General features: G+C 35.4%; 1 protein-coding gene across 1 annotated transcript in view; it reads left to right on the forward strand.

The window, feature by feature from the left end:
- The window catches only part of LOC136847750 (cell adhesion molecule Dscam2-like), a 291762-nt gene that overhangs the window by 247426 nt on the left and 21805 nt on the right, over positions 1–22531 (forward strand). Inside the window, 9 exon segments of the mRNA XM_067119627.1 lie at positions 598–829; positions 1537–1621; positions 9055–9199; positions 9794–9945; positions 12657–12795; positions 13934–14064; positions 14477–14655; positions 16961–17065; positions 20439–20559. Coding sequence (XP_066975728.1) covers positions 598–829; positions 1537–1621; positions 9055–9199; positions 9794–9945; positions 12657–12795; positions 13934–14064; positions 14477–14655; positions 16961–17065; positions 20439–20559 — 1289 coding nt within the window.

A 22531-nucleotide genomic window follows, 5' to 3' on the forward strand; every position in this document is an offset into this window, starting at 1 on the left:
TTAAGATTAATCGCCCCAATTTCATACATTCGTTTTCGTCAATTAAGCCCTTAATTGACGCAGGAGATGGAATGGTTATATTGGGACGAAGGATTTCATACAATACGCCTCTTGTGTTATTAAGCCATGTTTAACTGCCTTGTCGTCTGGAAGCGTGCTCATTTCTGCTGCCCGCTCGCGCGCTAGCACGTTTCCTTATTGTCGTGTGACACCCATTTCTCGTATTGTTGAATTTAGAATCCCATTAATCATTTCATATTATGCCTTCTTGCTATTTTAAAGCTGTCTTTTGTTTCCAAGAGATGGTGCTGACCTTTGGTATACGTGTTGTTTTTTAACTATGTCAGTCTTTTCCATCAGATTCCGCTAATAATAGTTATCCTTAAAATTCTTCCGATATATTGTAGTTCAGTCATTTTGTTTTCGCTGTCAAATTCTCTTAGCATATATCATATGTTCCATAAATCAGTCTTGTTTTCAAATTCTCCGAACAATAAGTGTTTAATGCACTTTACATTATAAAATCTACATTTTGTTTTCCCTACCGATTATCCTAATAACATTTTTCTAAACATTGCTTTCAAATTCCTCCAACAGATGGCATCAGGCGGGGGAAGACGTTGTTGATATTGACGCCAATAATGGAAACCAAGAAGGCGCTCCTGTTCGGACAGCTAAACCTGATTCGGACACGGGAGAACCTGGATTCGTTCAAACACAGCCAGAGTTGGCAGATCGTCATTATGAATCAGCTGATCATCGAGATATGCCCAGGACTCGTCAAGGCAATGGTTTAGCCACGACGACGAAACCACATCAAGAGAACCAGGTGCGTGGAAGCTTGCTCTCGGGAAATTTATTCTTTCATTACTTTCTGCCTGAGATATCTAAGAGGAAAAATTACACATTTGTCACTGGTATAGCCATGCATTTCCGTTATGTTCCAGTTTTCCGTAACTCTCTCTCTCTCTCTCTCTCTCTCTCTCTCTCTCTCTCTCTCTCTCTCTCTCTCTCTCTCTCTCTCTCTCTCTTTTAATATGCTGTAAATTATATACAAAGTTCTGTAGTCTTGATAGTGATAGTTCTGTCCAGAAGGCCGGTTTATTTCACTGTACCTACTGTTCTTTACAGAATATATATATATATATATATATATATATATATATATATATATATATATATATATATATATATATATATATGTATATGTATATATATATATATACACACACTTTTTCAATTTGGTGCCATTCTCATGATTTTTCTTGTGCTTAAATAGGAATAACATTCCTAATGAAAATGCAGTTTTGTCACCGGGAAACATCTTACGCTTTGCTTTGGTAAGCTCTTGTACATGCCTGTATTAAGTACTTGTTTATTCTCTCTCTCTCTCTCTCTCTCTCTCTCTCTCTCTCTCTCTCTCTCTCTCTCTCTCTCTCTCTCGCGGTTGAATCAGTCTTATCCTTCCCCCTCTCTTTCTTCCTCGGGCTTTCATTCATCCCATTCTTCACTGAAGCCATTTAATTGTCTCTTCAGGGATTGGCCGTAATGGAAGAGCCAGGTAGAAGTCAGCTGAGGCGGCCCTCAAGAGATCTCGGTTTGTCCAGGTATCCAAGGCCAGGTAAGTCTTACGGCATACGGTATCTCACGCCTCGTTGCTCTCATTGTCCGTTAGGATTGGAATCCCCCTTTTCTTTTTTCTCTTCGTAATCTTCGTTTACATTTATCTTTATTTTTGCTCCAGTTGTCATCATTTTGGTTCTTTTTTCTTCTTGTTGTATTTTTGCTTCCGTTGTTATCATTTTCGTTCTTTTTCTTCGTGTTATATTTTTGCTTCCCGTTGTCATCATTTTGGTTCTTTTTCTTTGTTAATCGTCTTTGTTACAGTTCAGTACGTACCTGTTTTCTTCTGAAGTTCTATCGTGTCCTTTTTTTCTCCTGTGTCCAAAAGTAAATGTCTTCTTTAGCATTTAAGAAAAAGGAGGAACCGAGCCGGAATTAGTGTATACGGTTTGTCCCTCATGTTAAGAACACGCAAGTCGCAGATGGTCCTCTGGTTGTAAGTTTGTTTTTATCAGCTGTTTAGTTTTTTTACATTTTTTGCTTCATGAAAGAAACACTCAAACAAATTCCTCGATTATGACCAAAGGATTATAGATTTATTTTCCACTTTCGATGAAATGAAAAACGATGTGATTGTTTACTTTAACATCAAAGGAATGATGTATACATATCCTTGAATTACAAGAGCCCAAATTAATGTTTTTATCCCCGGCCATGGAACTGAAAGCTGATATAAAAGTGTAAAGATATTTTTTTTCTATTAATAACTAAATCTTTCACTTTCTAAACACGACGTTCATTCGCTAAGTTGTAAGATTCGATCATCCCGCAGCATAATTGTTGTATTGTGTTATTTATTTCCGTTCTCTCTCTCTCTCTCTCTCTCTCTCTCTCTCTCTCTCTCTCTCTCTCTCTCTCTCTCACACACACACACACAAATTTACTTGGCTTGTGCTTTAGCATAACATGGCTGTGTTTTTTTTTCATTTTTTATTATTATTATTATTATTATTATTATTATTATTATTATTATTATTATTATTATTATTATTATTATTATCAAGGCTGAAGAGACCAGGTGATTAAGATGTGAAGAGACCAGGTGATTAAGAAGGTGGAAATCGCTTTGTACAGTATTCAGTCAAAATTTAACTAAGAGACCAGGTGATTAAGAAGGTGGAAATCGCCTTGTACAGTATTCAGTCAAATTTTAACTACAGTATATGCAGTATTACTCTGGAATGTCATCTCAAATCACATCAAAATGTTGGCTATTATTATTTTTCCCAACTTTGCTAGGTTGGTGTCCCCGGGTCTAGATCCGGGCGATAACCTACCTCCTGAGGATCTTATCCTCACTACTCTGGTTTTATAGGATTCCAACACTTTCCTATTTAGCCTTGCTGTGGCCAACATCAAACGTCTCCGGTTCTCATTAACTTCCTCCCAAGTTCTCTGGGATTGCTCCCAGTATTCCCAGAATGACGGGTATTGCTTGCCATAGGCTCCTTATTTCCATCTTTAGATCTCGGTACTTTTCTGTCCTTTTTTTCTGTTTTGTACTCAACTCCTGTGCCCATGATATGGTTGCATCTATCAAAGACACTTTCTTGGTTTCTTTATTTAACAGTATTAGGTCTGAGCTTCGAGTCTATCTCACATTGTCGGTATAAGTCTAATCCTTCGGACCAGCCCTAGGAGAGCTGTTAATCAGCTCAGTGGTCTGGTAAAACTAAGGTATACTTAACTTTTAATTTTTTTACATCATAGTCCCAGAGCACTTTCATTTTTTCGTTTTCCGGCACTTTTTCTGGTATTTGTCTGTTGTCGTTAAATGACGAGCTATATGCTTTACAGGGCTTTCGGTGCAAGGCCTTAGCAAATGCGTCATACCCGCTCGTGTATGCATTTTGAACTAATGCTGAGCATTCACTTGTGCTGTGGTTGTAGGTCTCCATAAGCCTGTATACTTTTGCGGCATATAGATGGTGTTGATTTTGGCCATCTAATTTATTTTGTGCAAATCGTGTACATAGTACCTGATCTTGCACTGCCATTGATATGCCTTCAGTATCCTTCTTGTGTTCTCCCACCGTTGCCAACTGACGTCTCCAGCAACTTCCCAAGTCTGCCTCTAGTACTGGCCATGCATTGTTTTGATTTTTTCATATCTCTTTCCTTTGGCTAGTGACCTTTTCTTTATTCTCACTAGGCTCTTCGTCGACGGATAACTTTTTTATTCTAGTCTGTTAGCAACCACTCATCTTCACTCTAATTAAGGTCCTGCCCAAGTTTTCTTTTCACAATGCTGATAGTCCCCCACACTTCTTGCATTCCTCTTCTTCATTTTTTACTTGGTAAAGAAAGCCTTGCCAAACTTCCTCCTCAGTGGATTGCCGCATTGAGGGTCATCAGTTTTGTTTTTTTCTGTCAGTGTTTTCTAGGTCTTCGTATGTCCAGTCTACTGTTCCTCCACTATATTTTGCTACTATTACAGCATATGTATTGATTGTCCTCACAATGTTTCCATCACTGAGCGTGGACCGTAGTATCTTCCTAATCTTAGGGAAATATTCCCTTCTGATGTTTACCTTAACATCCTGGTGTTTGATGTTGTCAGCCTCCAGGATTCGCCTGTATTTGTAGTCTGTAGGTTCTGTATCCTTGCTGATTGTCCAATATGGGAATTATTCCTTCACTCTGGGCGGTGTTTCCTTTGACCGTTTGCTTATTATTATTATTATTATTATTATTATTATTATTATTATTATTATTATTATTATTATTATTATTATTATTTCTTTGGTTTGCCCCATATCCTTGTATCACATAGAAACAATAGTAAAAAATAAACAAATAAATCAAATAAAGATACAGAACAGAAAATGAAAGCATACATAGGTCGCTAACAGTTTCAATGTTCGGAAAAGAAATCAATTGACCGTCACTAGGCGTATGCGAAAAAAAAAAAATAAATAAATAAATAAAATAAAATAAAAATGTATACGTTGGAAAATTAAAATCTTATGCTGAAATTGGCGCACCTTTATATAATTCATTACATTTAAACAATTCAGCAAACGTCAGGCGGCCATATCTCGTTGCAATAAAAAGAAATTTCCACGTACTCTTTTTATTCTGTGATTTTGATGTGTTTTCAATAATGCACATGCTTGCCATTCCCACGTCTGCGGATTATTGAAGTTCGCGACGTTCATTTAAAACAATATTTTCGGTTTGTACAACCGATTTTCATTCATCGTCTCTCTTGTTATTCGTTGTACGTTAATCTAGTTTCTGTTTTCAGCATAAAAATTCCTAAACTGCTTAATCGAACAAATGGATGAACGTGTATAGATTATACTCATGAGATTTTTTTCAGAAGTAATTTGAACCAAAGTTAGAGGATGTTTTTTAGAGAGACTTTCGTATATTTGTATAATTTTCTTATCCTTTGGTGAAATGGACACTTATAAGAATATTCGCCAAAATCGCAATAAAAAAAATATTATTTTAAAATTTGCCGGCAATTCACTGAAACCAGACCGAATTTAAGACATATTTTAAAATACGTGACGTATTGGTTCAAAATCTGAAACAGCAGTTATCTTCACTTTTGCTTGTAAGTACTGCTTTATCGAGCGTTAGGCATCACTCTTTTTTTCGCCCAAGCTTCTCTTCTTATTTTGTTTTCTTTTTTCCAGCCCAGGAATAGATGACAGCACAAGGTTGGCTGTTCCATTATCCTTTGTATTGAAAAAATAAAATAAATGAATAAATAAATATTTGCATTAGATCCCACATACTCTTCCACCTCAAATTCTACAAGAATTGTTCGACTGTTGCTGTTGGGTAAAGTTTCACCAAGAGGAACAGCATTTCAAAATAATCATCATCGTTATCATTTACGTCCTCCTTCACGGAATTACTCGTTTACCATTGTTTTTCTAATTTATTCTGCCCTGTGTTTAATTTCTAAATTATCTTCATCTGGCTCACGATTTTATCTGTTCCCCTTGTCCATAATGCCCTAGCCTTTCCCACTGGACTTCGTCCTGCTACTCTTACGTTCTCACCGCATGCCAAAGCCATCTTAGTCTCTCGTCCAGCCTCTGTACAACACATCTGTCATCTCCAAAATGGTCTTCTCACCATACCCTGTCCATTAATCCCAGCATTTTGTAGTCACACTTTTTCAAAATATTTCCTACATGTTCTTAGTAAGGGCCATGACTGTTGTGTTGAGAAGTACATGACTTTTAAGCAGTTCACCGGAGTTTTTTTCAGCTTACTCATGACTTCTGCTGCACCTTTACTTGCCTTCTTCTCAATACCAGCTGTGCAGCTCAAGATGAACTAAGGTAACAGACAGTCCTCCTCCTCCTCCAAGTGGTGTCCTTTCACCACACCTGAATCCTCCACCTTCCTCACTTAAACATAATACCTTATTCATTTCATTCATCGATAAATCCCTTGCTCTATTTACATTTTGTGATCCTAGCTGGATTTTTCACGTTTTCCCCGTTTCCGATCACAGTAAGCTTGGTTTTGCTTGTATTGACGTTGGATTCTCTGTTTCCAGTTCCAGTCTTCCTGGTATTGAATATTTCTAATAGGTCTGCTTTTGACACCAGGGTATCCGTCTGGGCCCGCAGCTGCCCCCAGGTGCCTCTTTTTTTTTTTCTTTTCTTTTTTTGCACGTCTTTATAACATCCTCCGTTGATATGATAATCAAGAAGACTAGGTGCTGGTTTTTTGTGAACTTTTGTCATATTCGTCTGATATAATCGCCACAGTCTTCAGTCTAGATCTGTTATGGTATCTGGATACCATTTTATTCACTGAGTTTTTCAGGTACCCTCTGCTATTCAGTGCCCCCTTTAATTGTCAAATAACTTCTCAAGATTCACAAATAAAGGATACAACCTCTTTCTTTTCGCATGGTAACTGTATTTGCTCCTTAAAAAAAAACGCTCTCATTTTGATTACCGTGGCATGAAGTCTAAATGGCAGTCGTCTATACTGATGGCTTTTCCGCAACCTTTCCTCTGGTAACCTTTGTACTCTCTTAGTATTGCCCCACCAGTCTTATTTACCTCTGTTCTTCACACTGCAGTGCATTCTCTTTTACATTGGATGCTATTGTTCCCATACTCATACCTTTCAAAATAATGATATTATGAAATGAAGACTAACGGCAAAAGTATTTCAGCCTTCTTTTATTATTATTGATATCATTTTTCATAAGGGACAAGTTCAAGATACATTAGCTCACTTTGAATGCTGTTCTAAATTCAGCTGGTCTTGTGCCAGCACGAGCTCTTGCTCTCGGGCAGCCAAGAAAAACTCATAAGAATTGAAAGTTCCTGTGTGAAAAAGAAGGAAAAGCAATCAATTTAAATCAATCAACAGAAAAGAATACACTTACATGCACTTACTGATATATAATTTTCGTACTTGTGTGATATAGCAAAAATTGACAATAACAAAAGGGGAAGTAAAAATAAAATAGGAAGAAGATGCAATACAACCTAATTGAATGCCCTGTACAGTGTCTGTAAGTGTAAGTATTTTCAAGTGAACAATAAACAAAGAGCACCAGTTGAAGGGGAGCTGCAATTTTGCGAAGCGATGTAACATTCCTATTTTTTTCACTTTTGTCTTCGTTCTTTTTTTATATTTTTTTATTATATTTTCACTCAGCAATGCAATTCTATTTCTGCTCTTTTCTCCCTTTTATTGCCAAACCTTTGGAACAAATCATTTTTTCCTTGCGACGACGACATCTGCGGATACTCTTTTTGCATACGGAGGTCGACTTTTTTTTTTTTTTTTTTTTTTTTTTTCCAGCAGCTGACGTTAAATATCTTCAACCGACATCACTGAAGCTAATCGTGACTGGCTGAAGTTCACATCGCTTGCCACTCGTTGGTTACAATGACATCAGTGGCAGAGTTTTACACTCAGCTCCAAAAAAACAAATTCTTATCAGCAATTAGTATTGTAATGGCCACTCTTCTCTATATTTTCCCGGCTTTTAAAAATGTTCCTAAACAATATTGAAAAAGTATATCTTAGTCTGTTGGTTGAGGCATTCGCCCACCAGATAGAGAACCAGGGTTCGATCCTTGAGCGAGGCAGAATGAATTTGGCACATTCCGTTAAAACCTTTTATCAGACACATAGTAGTTGGTTGATGGTTTGGGGTATAGCCATCGTAGAGAAGGTATATCTAGCACCACCTTTTAAGAGAGATATGTGGTGTCCATGGAAAAGCTGTAAAAAAAATAATTAATTCTGTTATTGATTTTTGTTAAAAATTGTCGCTGCGTTGTTGACCTTTCTTTTTGATATTAATGTTTCCTGCAAATTTGAAATTTTGCTGAATAAAATGACCAGAGCGTTACTGTTTCCAGAACTGAATTCTCATTAACAATTTTTATTGCACGACCTTTCTTTTACCAGCAGTATTTTTCTGGCATTTTCAGAATTTTGCAAAATATTCACATTTTCATTCTAGAGAAATTTTTCTTGATAGAATGCTATTAACATTTTTTGTTTCCAAATAATACATACTTTGCCTTTTACGCCGTAGCTCTCGTCATCACTTTCGTAGAAGTCTCAAGTCTTGTTTGTTTGTTTGTGCGTTACTCTTATCGAATACATCAATCAGAAATCGTATCGATTCGTTCTGAATTCTTCAGATGTGTAACGATTTTTTTTATTATTATTATTTTACGACGGTCTCTCCTGGGTCTTCTGCGAATTTAGAACGTTCCGTTTTGGGGGCAATTTTTTTTTTTTTTTTTCGTCTTATGACATTTTATGTTTGGTGGTTTCACCTTTTGATCGTATAATGTTTTAACATCGATGGGACATCAAAGTAAAGCAAGCATTTTCATTTATGCACTGTATTTTAAATCAGAATTTTATTATGTGTTTATTCGTCTACATTTTAGCGAACCTTTTTCATTTAATTACTTCCTATTTTTTGCACTTGTCATTGCAGTTAATGAGAGAGAGAGAGAGAGAGAGAGAGAGAGAGAGAGAGAGAGAGAGAGAGAGAGAGAGAGAGAGAGAGAGAGGCAGGCTAGCAGTTCTGTTGCAATAGGCTTAGCAATTTATTGTCTTTTTTATTCCACGTGAATGTTTGTTTTTCATTATAATAATAATAATTATTATTATTATTATTATTATTATTATTATTATTATTATTATTATTATTATTATTATTATTATTATTATTATTATTATTATTATTATTATTATTACATCCAGTAGCAGTATATTCAACGACTTAATGCCTCCTTTTTTTATTCTTTGACATCTGAAAATGTGCACATAGTGACTAATGTGGAAAGGAAATCCAATAATTCTTTCGAGATTGAATTGTGTAATTATTCCATCCAGTCTATTGAATGGTATATTTGTTCACTTATTTATTTATTTTTTTATTTTTTATAATTATTCACTCAGTAACTCATTCTTCAGACTCGGCTCCTCAACTGCTCTACACCCCAGTGGAGCAGACGGTGTCCCCTGGTTCACCTGTGTCTCTCAAGTGCTCCGCCCAAGGGTCGCCTACACCTGTCATCACCTGGACTAGAGATCATCAACCCATATTGACGACTCACAGGTGACGCTTTCTTTCTTGTTACTAGTATGGTTACCGTAACTGTCTTTATTTCTGTCGCTTTAGTTTGTCCTTTCGTCTCATTACTTTGTCCGGCCAAAATTCTGAGTATGTTAAAATAAAGTCAGGTCGGGCAGATTTTGACACTAATGTCTTTTGGTCAAGTTCAAGGTCACGCATAGCTATATATATATATATATATATATATATATATATATATATATATATATATATATATATATATATATATATATATATATATATATATATATATATATATATATATATATATATATATATATATATATATATATATATATATATATATATATATATATATATATATATATATATATATATAATAGCATGTGTTGGTGTGTGGATTATGTGTGTTTGCTTATTCTGAATCCCCTTTCCTCTCCTTTAATTGCTACGCTGATAGACACTCGGCTCTATTTCATTTTATTTCTTTTATTTTCACAAATTTGTGTTTCGTCAGGCAAGTTTTCACTCTTTTTCTTAATTGGTTTTGACAACCGTATTGTTCGTCTTCCAACCACGTTCCCTCTTTTGCTCACGTTTCCTTTTCTCGAACAGAACGAACATCGGCAGTTTCCGGACCTCGATGGGCGCCGTCGTCAGCCATGTCAACCTCACCGACGTCGCCGTGAGAGACGGAGGCCTCTATACCTGCACCGCCCACAACGCCCTTGGGTCCAGCGCCCATTCCACTCGCATTAACGTCTTTGGTAAGACTGGATATGTTTATTTTTTCACTTGTAAGCTGTTTCACGTTTGCGGTGTGTTTGTGTGTGTAGTTTGTATGGAGCTAAAAAAGGAATAGGACAGTGACCGTTGTGTAGTTTTCCTTGGAGCCGCCTACTGTTGGGAAAAGGCTTAATTTTCATATATCTATATCTATCTATCTGTCTGCCTATCTGTGTGTGTATATACAGTATATATATATATATATATATATATATATATATATATATATATATATATATATATATATATATATATATATATATATAGAGAGAGAGAGAGAGAGAGAGAGAGAGAGAGAGAGAGAGAGAGAGAGAGAGAGAGAGAGAGCCTACTAATGATTAAAAGCATCTTACTGTCCCTGAATGTCGTCATGTCGTTTCATCAGTTAAAATGACGCTTTTGCCGCGGACCAGTCCAATGTTTTGATTCTGGTGCGTTTGGCCCTTCAACAAAACGTAATGCCTTTTTTGGTAAAGTCCCGATGGAATCAGGATATGGAGTGCTGCAAGAAAAAGGGCTGGGTTTAACCCCCATAGGAAGCGGCTGGTTCTCCTTTTGAGTAATGGAAGGGTTTACGAATCTGGGGAAACTGCTCAGCCTTCATTCTAAAGATCTTCAAACGAGAAGTGGAAGATTTCGATCTGAGCCATTTGACAGTTGCGATTATTACATTAACTTCTTTTTCCTTGGATGTGGATTGTTGCGCGGTACTCACTCTTCCATGTATTTTTTTCTCTGCCTAGAGAACGTTATTAACGGTCGTTGCAGGCGTTTGATGATAGCCGTTCATTAGTTTTAGTGTCTGAGTCGTAGATCACTCATGCAGTCTCTGTTTTCCCCCTTTGTCGTGGAGGTAGTTTTTCCTTTAATGCACTATTATGATGTTCAAAGCATATAAACATTTACTAAGCTTCTTCAACATTTAATGCGTATGAAACTTTGTGAAAATATAAGTTATACAGTAGATTTGTTTTCTCAGACTGTAGCATTTTTTTCGAAATTATATAAACGTTTACGAATCTCCTACCAATTTGTTCTATAAAACTGAAAAAAACAGAAAATAGTTTATTAAAGGATGCACATTCCTTATCCATTGATTAACGATAGTCAATCAAGCTTTTCTGTAGCGAAATGCATTCCTTGAAGAGTCAGAATTAATTCTGATTGCTCATTTTCATCACATTTTCGCACAGTATTTCGTGACTAAATACCGGATAAACGAATGGCCTCAGGTCACAAGTTTCCAGGCACAAACTTGTCATAATTTGTCGTGTTTTATACAAAGTTTTGTTTATATTTCAGGTTCAATTTGATTTATGACTTTCACAGCACCGTCCGTTCTACTTTTGTAATGTTTTCACGTCTGCAACAAGAAAAAAAAGTTGGAAAAAAAGTTTGGACTATTTTTCCAACTACTGTCACGGGCAGAAACGATGAGAGAGAGAGAGTGGAGGCGAAAAATGGTTATATAAACAACCTAACAGAATTCCATGGCCCAGCGCCATATTGTTGTTCGGATTCTTTTTTCATTCGATTTGAATTTGCTCTCCATTCTGCCCTGATTTATTGGATATAAATCTCTCCCTTATTTTGCCCTGGTCCATAAAGGACTATTAATTCAAAATTCAGTGAAGCTACTCTCTTTTTTTCCAATATGGGAACGGTACAGAAAGAGAAATAAAGGTAGATTCATTCAAAACCAGTGAGGCCAGTCTTTTTGTTTTCAAAATTGTGGAAAAATATGAAGGGGACAGATGCAGAGAGAGAGAGAAAGAGAACGAGAGTAAAGACACTCTACATATGAAGAATTTCTTCGATGAAATAGTTCATTACACTAAGTAACCTCTGTCTTTTCCCAGATTACGCTATTCGTTTTTCCATTACCGCATTCCTAAATTATTTTGTGTAAAATTGTAAAATTGTTTTCACTGTAATTTGTCATATTGCTAGTTATGATCACTACATTAACTTGAATACGATGACATTTGATATTCTTCAGAGTTAGACTATGGCAATTTTGTCTTTTGTTAGTTTCTTTTTAAAGATCTTTGCCTTTATTATTTCATTTCATTTGATACTGCTTCATTTCACAAGTAATTTCAGTCTCTCTCCTTTCTCATTGTTTCTTGCCATCTGTTGGTTTTTCAATTTTCCTGTTTTATTTCTTTACTAGGAAATACATGTACAGCCTACATGTACAGCCTTGGTTACCTATCTTCAGTCTCTTTCAGACGAAACTCTCATATGCTTTAGAAATTATCTTGTCGTCCCTTCTGAATGTCCCATTCATAGAGCACCTGGCTCAAAATCATAGGCTTGGCTCGATCTTAAAATCGCACCTGGACATTACTTTGCACTTCTATCCTCAAATTAACAACTGCTAATGCCATTGTTTTTCATGTTCAGATTTCATAGTGTACCGCACTTCTGACCAGAATTTCCACGTTTTCCCATGTGCCCTTGTTGTTCTTATTGTAGCCTCACTGAAAACCCTCCCATACTTCTTCCCAGCCACGCTAAATTATTTTATGCCTCTGAAGTTCATGCTATCACCTTCATTCGAATTTCCTCCTCACACATACCGATAGTTATCTATGCAACTTTTGATACTTTCCTTCATGCAAGGATCCCTTACTCATCCTGGTCAGCCCTTCGGTTACACACCAAGTTCTGCAAGCCTATGCTTTTTCAGGTCCTCCCTTTGTCCGAGCGATGCCCAACGTCACTGCAGTCGCTGGGAACGACGTCCACCTGTTCTGCCCTGCTGGAGGATACCCGCCTCCTACCATTACCTGGATGAGGGAAGGACAGGCTCTGCCACCTACCATGCGGTAACTCTTGTCGCCACTTATTTATTTATTTATTTATTTATTTATATTTGTTTATTGTATGGAATTCATCACGAAATTGCGACCAACTCCCTTCTCAAAAAAGAGGCATGTTAAATAATTTGGGAAATGCCGAAGGAGGCAAAGAATTCCACAGTCTGGAAGTAAATGATATGAAGTGTTGATCGAACAGGTTGACCATTGTGCCTGACTCAACTGATCCTTTTCTACACAGAACGTACTGATAGAAAATGAATTTATTCTGTATATTAAGTACGTTTGAATCCCCAATATGTATTCATGCACGCAGTATCAGTAGCCAAAGTCAGATGCTATGTTAACGCTGCTACAAAGGCATTAATTCAATTTTAGCTTTAGATTCGACTGTGCAATCGCTCGCATATGCGGACCCGGCATTTGGCAATTTTCAGTCAACATTTAGGAAATGCGGAAAAGGACAGAACATGTATTTTTCGAAGCCGGCGAGTTGCACAGATTATATACAAATAATGGTGCTTGCCCAGTAATTGACCAAAGCAGAAACTTTTCCCTTTTTGTTGACGTTTATTCAGTCATCGAAAAACATTTGATTAGGATAATGGACTAATTGAACTCGAACATTTCATTCGCAGTGAGAGAGGAATTAAGATAATTTCGCCAAATCAATGTGATTATTGTTATAAAATATCAAACAACTATTTTTACGGTGATTAGTTTGGTTGTGTTCATAGAGCTTGGATCATTTCTCCCTTACAAAAAAAAAATCATGCCAACTATTGGTTTACATTTGAAGGTAAAGTGAAAATTATGTTTAGGTAATTGTGATAATTCTTACTGTTACTGGCTAAACAAACAGTTAACTAGTTGCTTCGGTAGGCGTATAATTTCCTTTAGTTTTGGCATACACACACACACACACACATATATATATATATATATATATATATATATATATATATATATATATATATATATATATATATATATTTATATATATTATTATTATTCAGAAGATATATACTCATATATATATATATATATATATATATATATATAAAATTAGACTTTCATGCAAATATATTTATATATATGTATATACAGTATATACATATACATATACATATAAAATGTTTACTTGCAGGCATGAAAAATTAACCAACGGATCTCTCATCGTGAGGAACGCTGGTCACGGCGACGTTGGTCGATACTCCTGTGTTGTGTCCAATTTACAGGGGCAGACGGCTGCATCTCACACTTTTCTACAAATCTTGAGTGAGTACATTGTTCTCATTTATTCGGGCAGATGATAGTCTTGAAGACGATGTGTAGAATCGTTTGTTATTGCATTCAGTAGTTTTTCTGATCACCTTTATCTTATATATATATATATATATATATATATATATATATATATATATATATATATATATATATGTGTGTGTGTGTGTGTGTGTGTGTATATATATATATATATATATATATATATATATATATATATATATATATATATATATATATATATATATATATATATATGTGTGTGTGTGTGTGTGTACATACATATATAGTTATATGTACGTACGTATGTATGTATTATGTGTATGTGTGTATTGTATGCATGTAAATAAGCTTCTGTGCATTTCTCATGAACACCAGAGACATGAACCGCACACGTTATTTCCAGAACCTCCTGAGATCGACCCATTCTCCTTCCGACACCGTCTGGAGGAGGGGCGACGAACCCAGGTCACCTGTATGGTCAATGCCGGTGACCTCCCGATGACCATCAATTGGCTGAAGGATGGAAGGCACCTGCAACACGACCCCGACATCGAGAGCAAACAGATCAGCGAGTTTTCCACCGTAAGTCATAATTGTGAGTTAACTGTTCCGTAATCGCTAGTTTATTTTCAGGTTGTGTGTCCCCTAGATAACTCAGAACGTTATAGACGAATTTCAATGAATTTTTTAGGATGGGCGGGTTGCAAGCATAGGAAGAGGAGATTAGGTTTTAAGATGAACCTTTTTTTTGTGGCGGGGTGTAGAATGGGAGTTGGATTGGCGAGTGGTGTGTTGACAGATGAATAATTTTTATACATATCGGATAAGTTACTGCTAAGTTTAAGTGTCAGTCACATTATTAGTTTTGTGTTTGGTTCGGCTGCGAGCCGCATTTGTTAGTTTATTTAATAGAGAGATCTAGACTGGCGACTTTTGCCTTTCCTCCAACTTTACTGATTGCAGCGTATTGCGATTATCCATTCATAGTCGTGATTAGCGATCCTAAATACTGCATTCCCTATCACCCTGGAATTATGGTTATGAATTCCCCGTAAGTGATGACAAGATGAGAAAAAGGTTGGTCAAAAGAGTCAAGAATTACAGATAAAGATCATCTGTAAGTCGTAATCTTCAGCTATGTATCAATTAAATTGTATGATTAATTATATGAGTCGTGCGGTTGCAAATCGAGTTTTCTTGTGGTTAGGTCAAACCATTATTATTTTTTCAATGTTAGTTCAGTTCTAATTCGTATTTTTGTGGAATGTAAGGTTCATCTTCCTGCGCATTTATCGGCTACGGAAATCGTAACTGATGAACTAGAACTGAACATTGTTTAACAACAAGTCGAAATCGTAACTGTTAAGTTTTTATTTTTATTCTGTATTTACTATTCATGGGTATATTTTAATGAGTAATGAAAATAATTGGGATTGTGTTTTTGTCCCAAAATACATTGCGTCCGTTCTTCTCTTCGTCCGTATTTTAGTGCATTACCTCTTGAGATAAAGATATTAAAGTCTTATAATTTAATAAAAGCTTAGAGCAGTGAATCTAAAAAGAAGCTAATTCCAGCATGATAAATTTAATTCCGAAAATACATTTACTTCGTTTTTATTTAATCCATTTATTCCAATTTATACTAAGATTTCCGAAACTTTAACAAAAGGAATGATTTATAAACTGGCATTAGAAGTAAACAGTTAAATTGAAACTTCTTCTTCAGTAAGAAGAATGTCACTTATTCTGAGATATAACAACCTTTAGATATTTTCCGTAATAGAGTTTGATAATCTTTTTTATAGCTTTATTTTATTGTTCTTCCTTATCTTCATATAAACTCTTGAAAGCGATCATCTCCGCGTGCTCTTAACAAATCCCATTAAAACTGAAAGCGTAAAAGATCCGTAATTGATCCACAAATATTTTTGTTTTACTTGAGCTCCCCCTTATCTTCTTTTGCTTCTCCTACTTTTTCTCCTTCTTAACTCTTCAAGGGTATCGTCTCTGTTTGCTGAAACAAATTCTGTCAAATTCGAAAACACATGGCTACCTATTGTTGATCTTAGAACTTTTTGTTTTCTCTATCACCCCTTTCTTCTCTTCCCTCTTCTTCTCCGTTTTTCCAGAAACTTTTTCGCTGATCAATATTATACATATTCAATACAGGCTCAAAGTCGAGCCCTCTTGCGAAGGGTTGAGAGAGGGGAATATTTGTTTAACGCGAATCAAATAAAGGTAAAATAGCTGAATGTTTTTTTCCCCCACTTTCCATTCTATATATGGTATTTTCTTTCAGAAATCTTTGACTCAGGTTTTTTTTTGGCGAATGGAAATATGAAAGTAAAATGATGGTTAGCTTTTAATTGAATGATAAGATTTTTATACTTTAATGGCAGTATGATTTATTTTGCAATCCTATAAGATTTGCATTGAGAGTTTTTTCCAAGGTTTTTTTATTGCATCGAAAATAAGATGGAAGAAGATGATGATAAGTAATGTCTTTCAGTAATGATTGGCAAATAGAATGTTAATTGTCAGTCAAATGAAAAGCTAATGGAAAGAATAAGCAGTATTTGGAAAGATCACAAAAGAAAACATTGTTACTGATGACAAAAGAAAACACTGCCATTGTTGACAAACGGAAATATTAAATTAAGAAAAGACAAGAATTCGATGTTAAACATTATAAGGAATACTGTATAGAAAAATAAATGGAAAATCATGGATGTCTAAACAAGATAATATGGGTCTATGGAATAATCATTAGGGATATGAGTTACGAATCTTGTGTAAAATTAGACAAGCTAGTCAGGCAAAATAATTTATTAGGCCTAAGTGGTTTTCTTCGGAAGATCAAATACTAAGAACACAAAATCCTTTCCAGGTTCTTCTCTTCAAAAGTCTGAGGGAACACCACTCGGGATCTTACACCTGCGAGGCAGCAAATGCAGCCGCTACTGTTAATCACACAGCTGTGCTAAGAGTCAAGGTGAGTCACCTTTCCTCTCCTTTTCTTGTATTGGCAAAATAATTCCTCGTTTTTTCTTCATCTGCAAGTCAAAGTGGGTCACGTACTTTTTTTTTTTATCATTGTCCTCCGTTCATTTTTATTTTACGCGTAAAGGCCAGTGCTCAGGACAGGAAAGTAGTTTTGGTGATAGATACTTCAAAATAAGTTATTTAGGTGTAATGATTCTGTAGGAACCGTGCAAGTCTTCCATAAGATTATATTAGCCGGGTATCTTTCGTATGACATTACTCTTTTGCAAATTCACTTGTAGTTTGTTTTCGATCTCTATTAACAGAGCATCCTTATTGTGAGTGCTCCTTTCTGTAAACTTATATCTAGCTTTTTGTTTAACCGTTCTACAAATAAGTGTTGTTGACGGAAAGCACATCTGTCCATTTCCTATCTCAACTGACCGCCCATCATTGTCGTTCTCTCACCTTCACTTTACTTCTTCCTCAAAAATAACCCTCGAGCCATTGCTGAGGCTTGAACCCTTGAAAAGGTCAAACGTTTCAAATCGGCATCTTACCCTTTCTGTTTAACATGGTTACTGATTCTTTATAATAACTGTATGCATTCATATTATTTTTGTTAGTCATAAATCCGTTTTCTCTTCAACAAAGTTACCGTAGATGTATACGGTCCTTGCCCTTCCCCGTGAGTTACTTTTAGATTAGTGTTGCATGGTGTTTTGTTCCCTCACTAAGCAAATTGATTGGAAGTCAGTTCATATTATCAGGTACCTTAGCCTGGCCCCTTCGAAACTTTTTCTCTTTCACAAAAGTAAGCCTACCTTTGTTTTTCTACAGATACTTTTTTATTCACTTTTCCGTTCAGCGGAAGGAGAGATTCCTTCCTCCTCTCTGGATATCAGAAACCCAGCTTTGCTTTGTGGGGATCAGCATTTGAAGCATTGCTCAGTGTGGCGACAATACCCTTTTTTTTTCGCCAAATGTTAGAATTCGCTGTCTTCTTTTTTGTGTTTCTTTCCCTATATTTTCACTTTCCGTTCATTAAAATTCAGCTACATGTTAATTGCATTATATTTACCATCTCTTTGGCCCGTACATGTAAAATGCAATCATATTTTCTTGACAAAAAAATTGACAAATTGTATTTTAGCATGGTAAAATAATTTTTTTTGCTGATGAAAAACGTGTGTACTGAAAGAATCGTTATTCAGTAATAATAGAAACAGAGAAACCTATCGTATTTAACATTTTATAATAATTATTGTTCATTAAAATGTATAGACTATAAATGTAAGTGGTAATATTGATGCATTTCACTCTCGCGACAAGCGATTCGGTGACTTAATATAGAAAAAGGAGCCTGGACCCCAAATGCCAACCTAATTTACATTTGGAAATCAAACATGTAAATTTTTTATACAGAATTGTTCAGTTTTTGTTGCAACTGTATATTTTGAAGTATTTTAAATTGCAAATATTTTTGTATAATAAGAGTTGTACGTAATACCTTTCAGTTGAAAAATTGGGAAATGTATTGTGTAAAACTCTACGGTGATAACATGCCACATTTAACTACTCCCTGAACCTCGGCTTACTAGGGTATTCATTTTTTATGCATTAACCAGTCTCTCTCTCTCTCTCTCTCTCTCTCTCTCTCTCTCTCTCTCTCTCTCTCTCTCTCTCTCTCTCTCTCTCTCTCTCTCTCTCTCTCTCTCTCTCTCTCTCTCTCCTGCATATTTATATGGCTGATTACCTCATGTAGAGTACCTAGTATTATAAAATATATATATATATATATATATATATATATATATATATATATATGTATATACCGTATATTATATGTATTATTTATGTGTGTATGAGTGTAAGAATATATGTGCTACAAAACAAACTACTGCAAATTAAATTTTGTTATGGTAGCAGTACTGTAAATATTTGTTTTGTCATTATTTCAACTTACAGTTAAAGATTAGCAGGAGCCAGTCAGTGTCCATATTATTTTGTTCTGAGTTCTTTGTGACAGTTCGCTACGCGACTGGTCTCCAGATCAGTTAAGCAACATTTGATATCTGGTCAGCACTCATATTGGTGACTGTCAGAGATTGCTAGACGCTGTCGACTAACAACCTTATCCCAAATAGGATATGAGGATATGAGGACCAGTGGGTCACCAGTGGGCCAAAAAAGCCATGACATTAAATAGTTGACACTTCTCCCATATCCCCCTTAGGCATTACTTAAGGTTCTTTGCAACATCCCTTCGTCCCCTAGCTAAACCCCTTTCATTCCTTTTACTGTACCTCCATTCACATTCTCTCTCTTCCCCCTTGCTGTCCACCCTTCTCTAACAACTGTTTAATAGTGCAACCGTGATGTTTTCCTCCTATTACACCTTTCAAACCTTTCTACTCTCAATTTCCCTTTCAGCGTTGAATGATCTCATAGGTCCCAGCGCTAGGCCTCTTGCCTAAATTCCATATTCATTCATTCATTCATTCTCCCGCATCCTTACGATATTGTCCAGTGATAAAAAAAATCGAATAAAAAGACACAAACGTGACATGGAACAGAGGCATAAAACCTAAATTGGTCTTTCATTCGCAGAATTAACAGATGAGGTCCCATTTGTTGCAAACAAGCAACGGCCATAAAGTGTATCTTGTCGTGTATGGTTCTTGTTTTATGCCTTTCCGTGTAGGGCATGTAGTAAATAGTACTTCCTCTGTTTTCCCTTCGTTATTTTTAAATGACGGCTTGGCTGCTTTTTATGGGTGGTCAGCATTGTTTGGAACTGACAGGAGTTTGTGTGTTTGTAGTAAACGGAGATGTATATTTGTATGTATGTATGTATACATATATATACATACCAAATAAATAAATAATTATATGTATATATATATGTGTGTGTGTGTGCGTGTGTATAAGAGAGAGAGAGAGGGGAGGAGGGGGAGAGTAATTATATTTTACGATTTTTGTATGTGAGGCAGGCAGAGTGGCTAAGTATGTACCTGGTATGGATGATGATAGTATCATTATATCCATACAACATACATTTGTTACGTACAAAGTATGTGGAACATGTCTGCAGATATCTATGTTTACTTTAATAATATTTTGATGTGTGATATGATTAACACCTATCATTGATTAGTTTGACTTTGTTTATAAAGTATGCAAGAGTCATTGGAATGGCTAACCTAATGTTCTTTTCTGGCCAGGATGCGGAGAAAGAAGTGAAAAGGGAGGAACTATAGTGTATCTTGACCACAAAGGAAGAAATAGGCCTTAGTTTCACTATGAAAAAAAAAAAGACGCACCACTCGTTAGACAAAATCCTCAAAATAATCTGTCTTTTATTCATTTTTTTTATGTTACAGGTGTCTCCGAGGTGGGTCGTCGAACCGACCAGCAGCACAGCTCTTGTGGGATCGACGGTCGTCATCGAATGCAGTGCCAGGGGGTTTCCACAGCCTGTTATCACCTGGAAAAAAGCACCTGGTTAGTGACTCTTCCAATTTTATATTATGCAAATCACTTTTTTTAACTTCATAGTTATGAATGTTAATATAAATAAGAGAATAAGCTTCAGCCATCATGAAGGTTTGACGGCAGTGATGTGTTTTTAGCTCTTAGCAACTTTATTGCGAGCTCCGACAACATGAGGGCTAACATTTACTGTATTATTAAATGTAAGTTACAATAATAAATACACACATTCATACATACATCTGCGCATACAGATATAATTATATATATATATATATATATAATATATATATATATATATATATATATATATATATATATATATATATATATATATATATATATATATATCTATATAGACATGCAGAGATGTAGTATAAGATGATTGCAAGGTATAGACGATGAATCAGTATTTTGTGGTACTGTATTAAGAGAACAAGTGGAAGATAATGGGTTTTGACAGTTGTTTTGTATAATATTTGGTAAGAAATAGGAGACGGAGACCGATTTATCGTAGACTAAGCGGTAAATGGGGTTATATATACAGTATAAATAAAGGTTATATATATAAATAATAGAGCATAGAGTAGTCTACCCAGGAAAAATGAGAAAGAGTGCCAGGTAGAGTAATTGGCAGAGCTTGTTGGTATGGGGTCGACGCGCTGATGCTGAACCTTCCACGAAGGTTTATGGAACTCTTGGTAGGTGTGAAGGTTTTATGTACCTGGGTTTTATTGGACATTCAGCAATTAGATGGATGTGTCACTGACTGTTATTTTTGCTCCTCTGGAAATAGCTTACTGAGGAAACTACTCGTTGGTAGGCTATATATATATATATATATATATATTATATTATATATATATATATATATATATATATATATATATATATATATATATGTGTGTGTGTGTGTGTATATATATATATATATATATATATATATATATATATATATATATATATATATATATATATATATATATATATATATATATAAAATGTAAGTTTTCTTGTATAGAGATAGAATGATAATGAGTATTTTGTATAGTTTGTTTTCCATATTTGAAATGTTAAATGAGTAGATATTACTAAGCCCTCATGCAAGTGAACAAATAGGATGCAATACGAAACCTCATTTTACTCCGGAATTGAGCACATAGCTCATTAAAAGGATCTCTCTCTCTCTCTCTCTCTCTCTCTCTCTCTCTCTCTCTCTCTCTCTCTCTCTCTCTCTCTCTCTCTCTCTCTCTCTCTCTCGTCGTGTTCATAGGCGCATTTAATGAAGCAAGACTGCTTCCTTGAGTATTGTTTATGTTCAAAGAAATGCTTTTTCTTTAAATCTGTGATGCGATTATTCTCTGTGATGGACAAAACTATTATTAGGATCAGGCTTTGTACTTCTGAATATGTTTTTATTACTGTTCCCTTACAATAAGAAATTAAAACAAAAGTGAGGAAGGAAGAATATGAGAGCTTCAAAGTAGTTTATCAAAGGCTCCGAGGAAATGAATATGAAAAGAATATTATTCCGTATTAAGCTTGAATGGAAAACCATGTGTTTTAACTGCACTGTTTGAAGGAGGGGCAGACTCAACCTAGCGTGTGTAGCGAGTGAGGATTTATGTTAGTTATGTGTGTCTGAGCGTAAATCAATGCAATTTCAAAGAACTGATAATGTCTCTCAGTGCAATTTCACATTAAAAATATTTATAATCATTCTTCGTTGGTTTGTTATGTCAGAAAGTACTTTGTAGACTAAAAGGGTAGAGTTATTTTAAATGACCGAAACAAAAGAAATACAAGGCGGGTAATTTTAATTTATTAACGACAAAAAAGATACGTTTGGTTTTTTACAATCTTCGAATTACGTGTTTCTTGTATATGTAGTATAGCGTAGTTTCCTTTTAAAGTTTACTTCGCTTTGGTTAAAAAAGAAATTTGAAGTTGAAGAAAGACGAAACGTCAAGGTTGAAGGATGATG

The sequence above is a fragment of the Macrobrachium rosenbergii genome, chromosome 17 (genome assembly GCF_040412425.1).
Source record: "Macrobrachium rosenbergii isolate ZJJX-2024 chromosome 17, ASM4041242v1, whole genome shotgun sequence".
Taxonomy (NCBI): Eukaryota; Metazoa; Arthropoda; class Malacostraca; order Decapoda; family Palaemonidae; genus Macrobrachium; species Macrobrachium rosenbergii.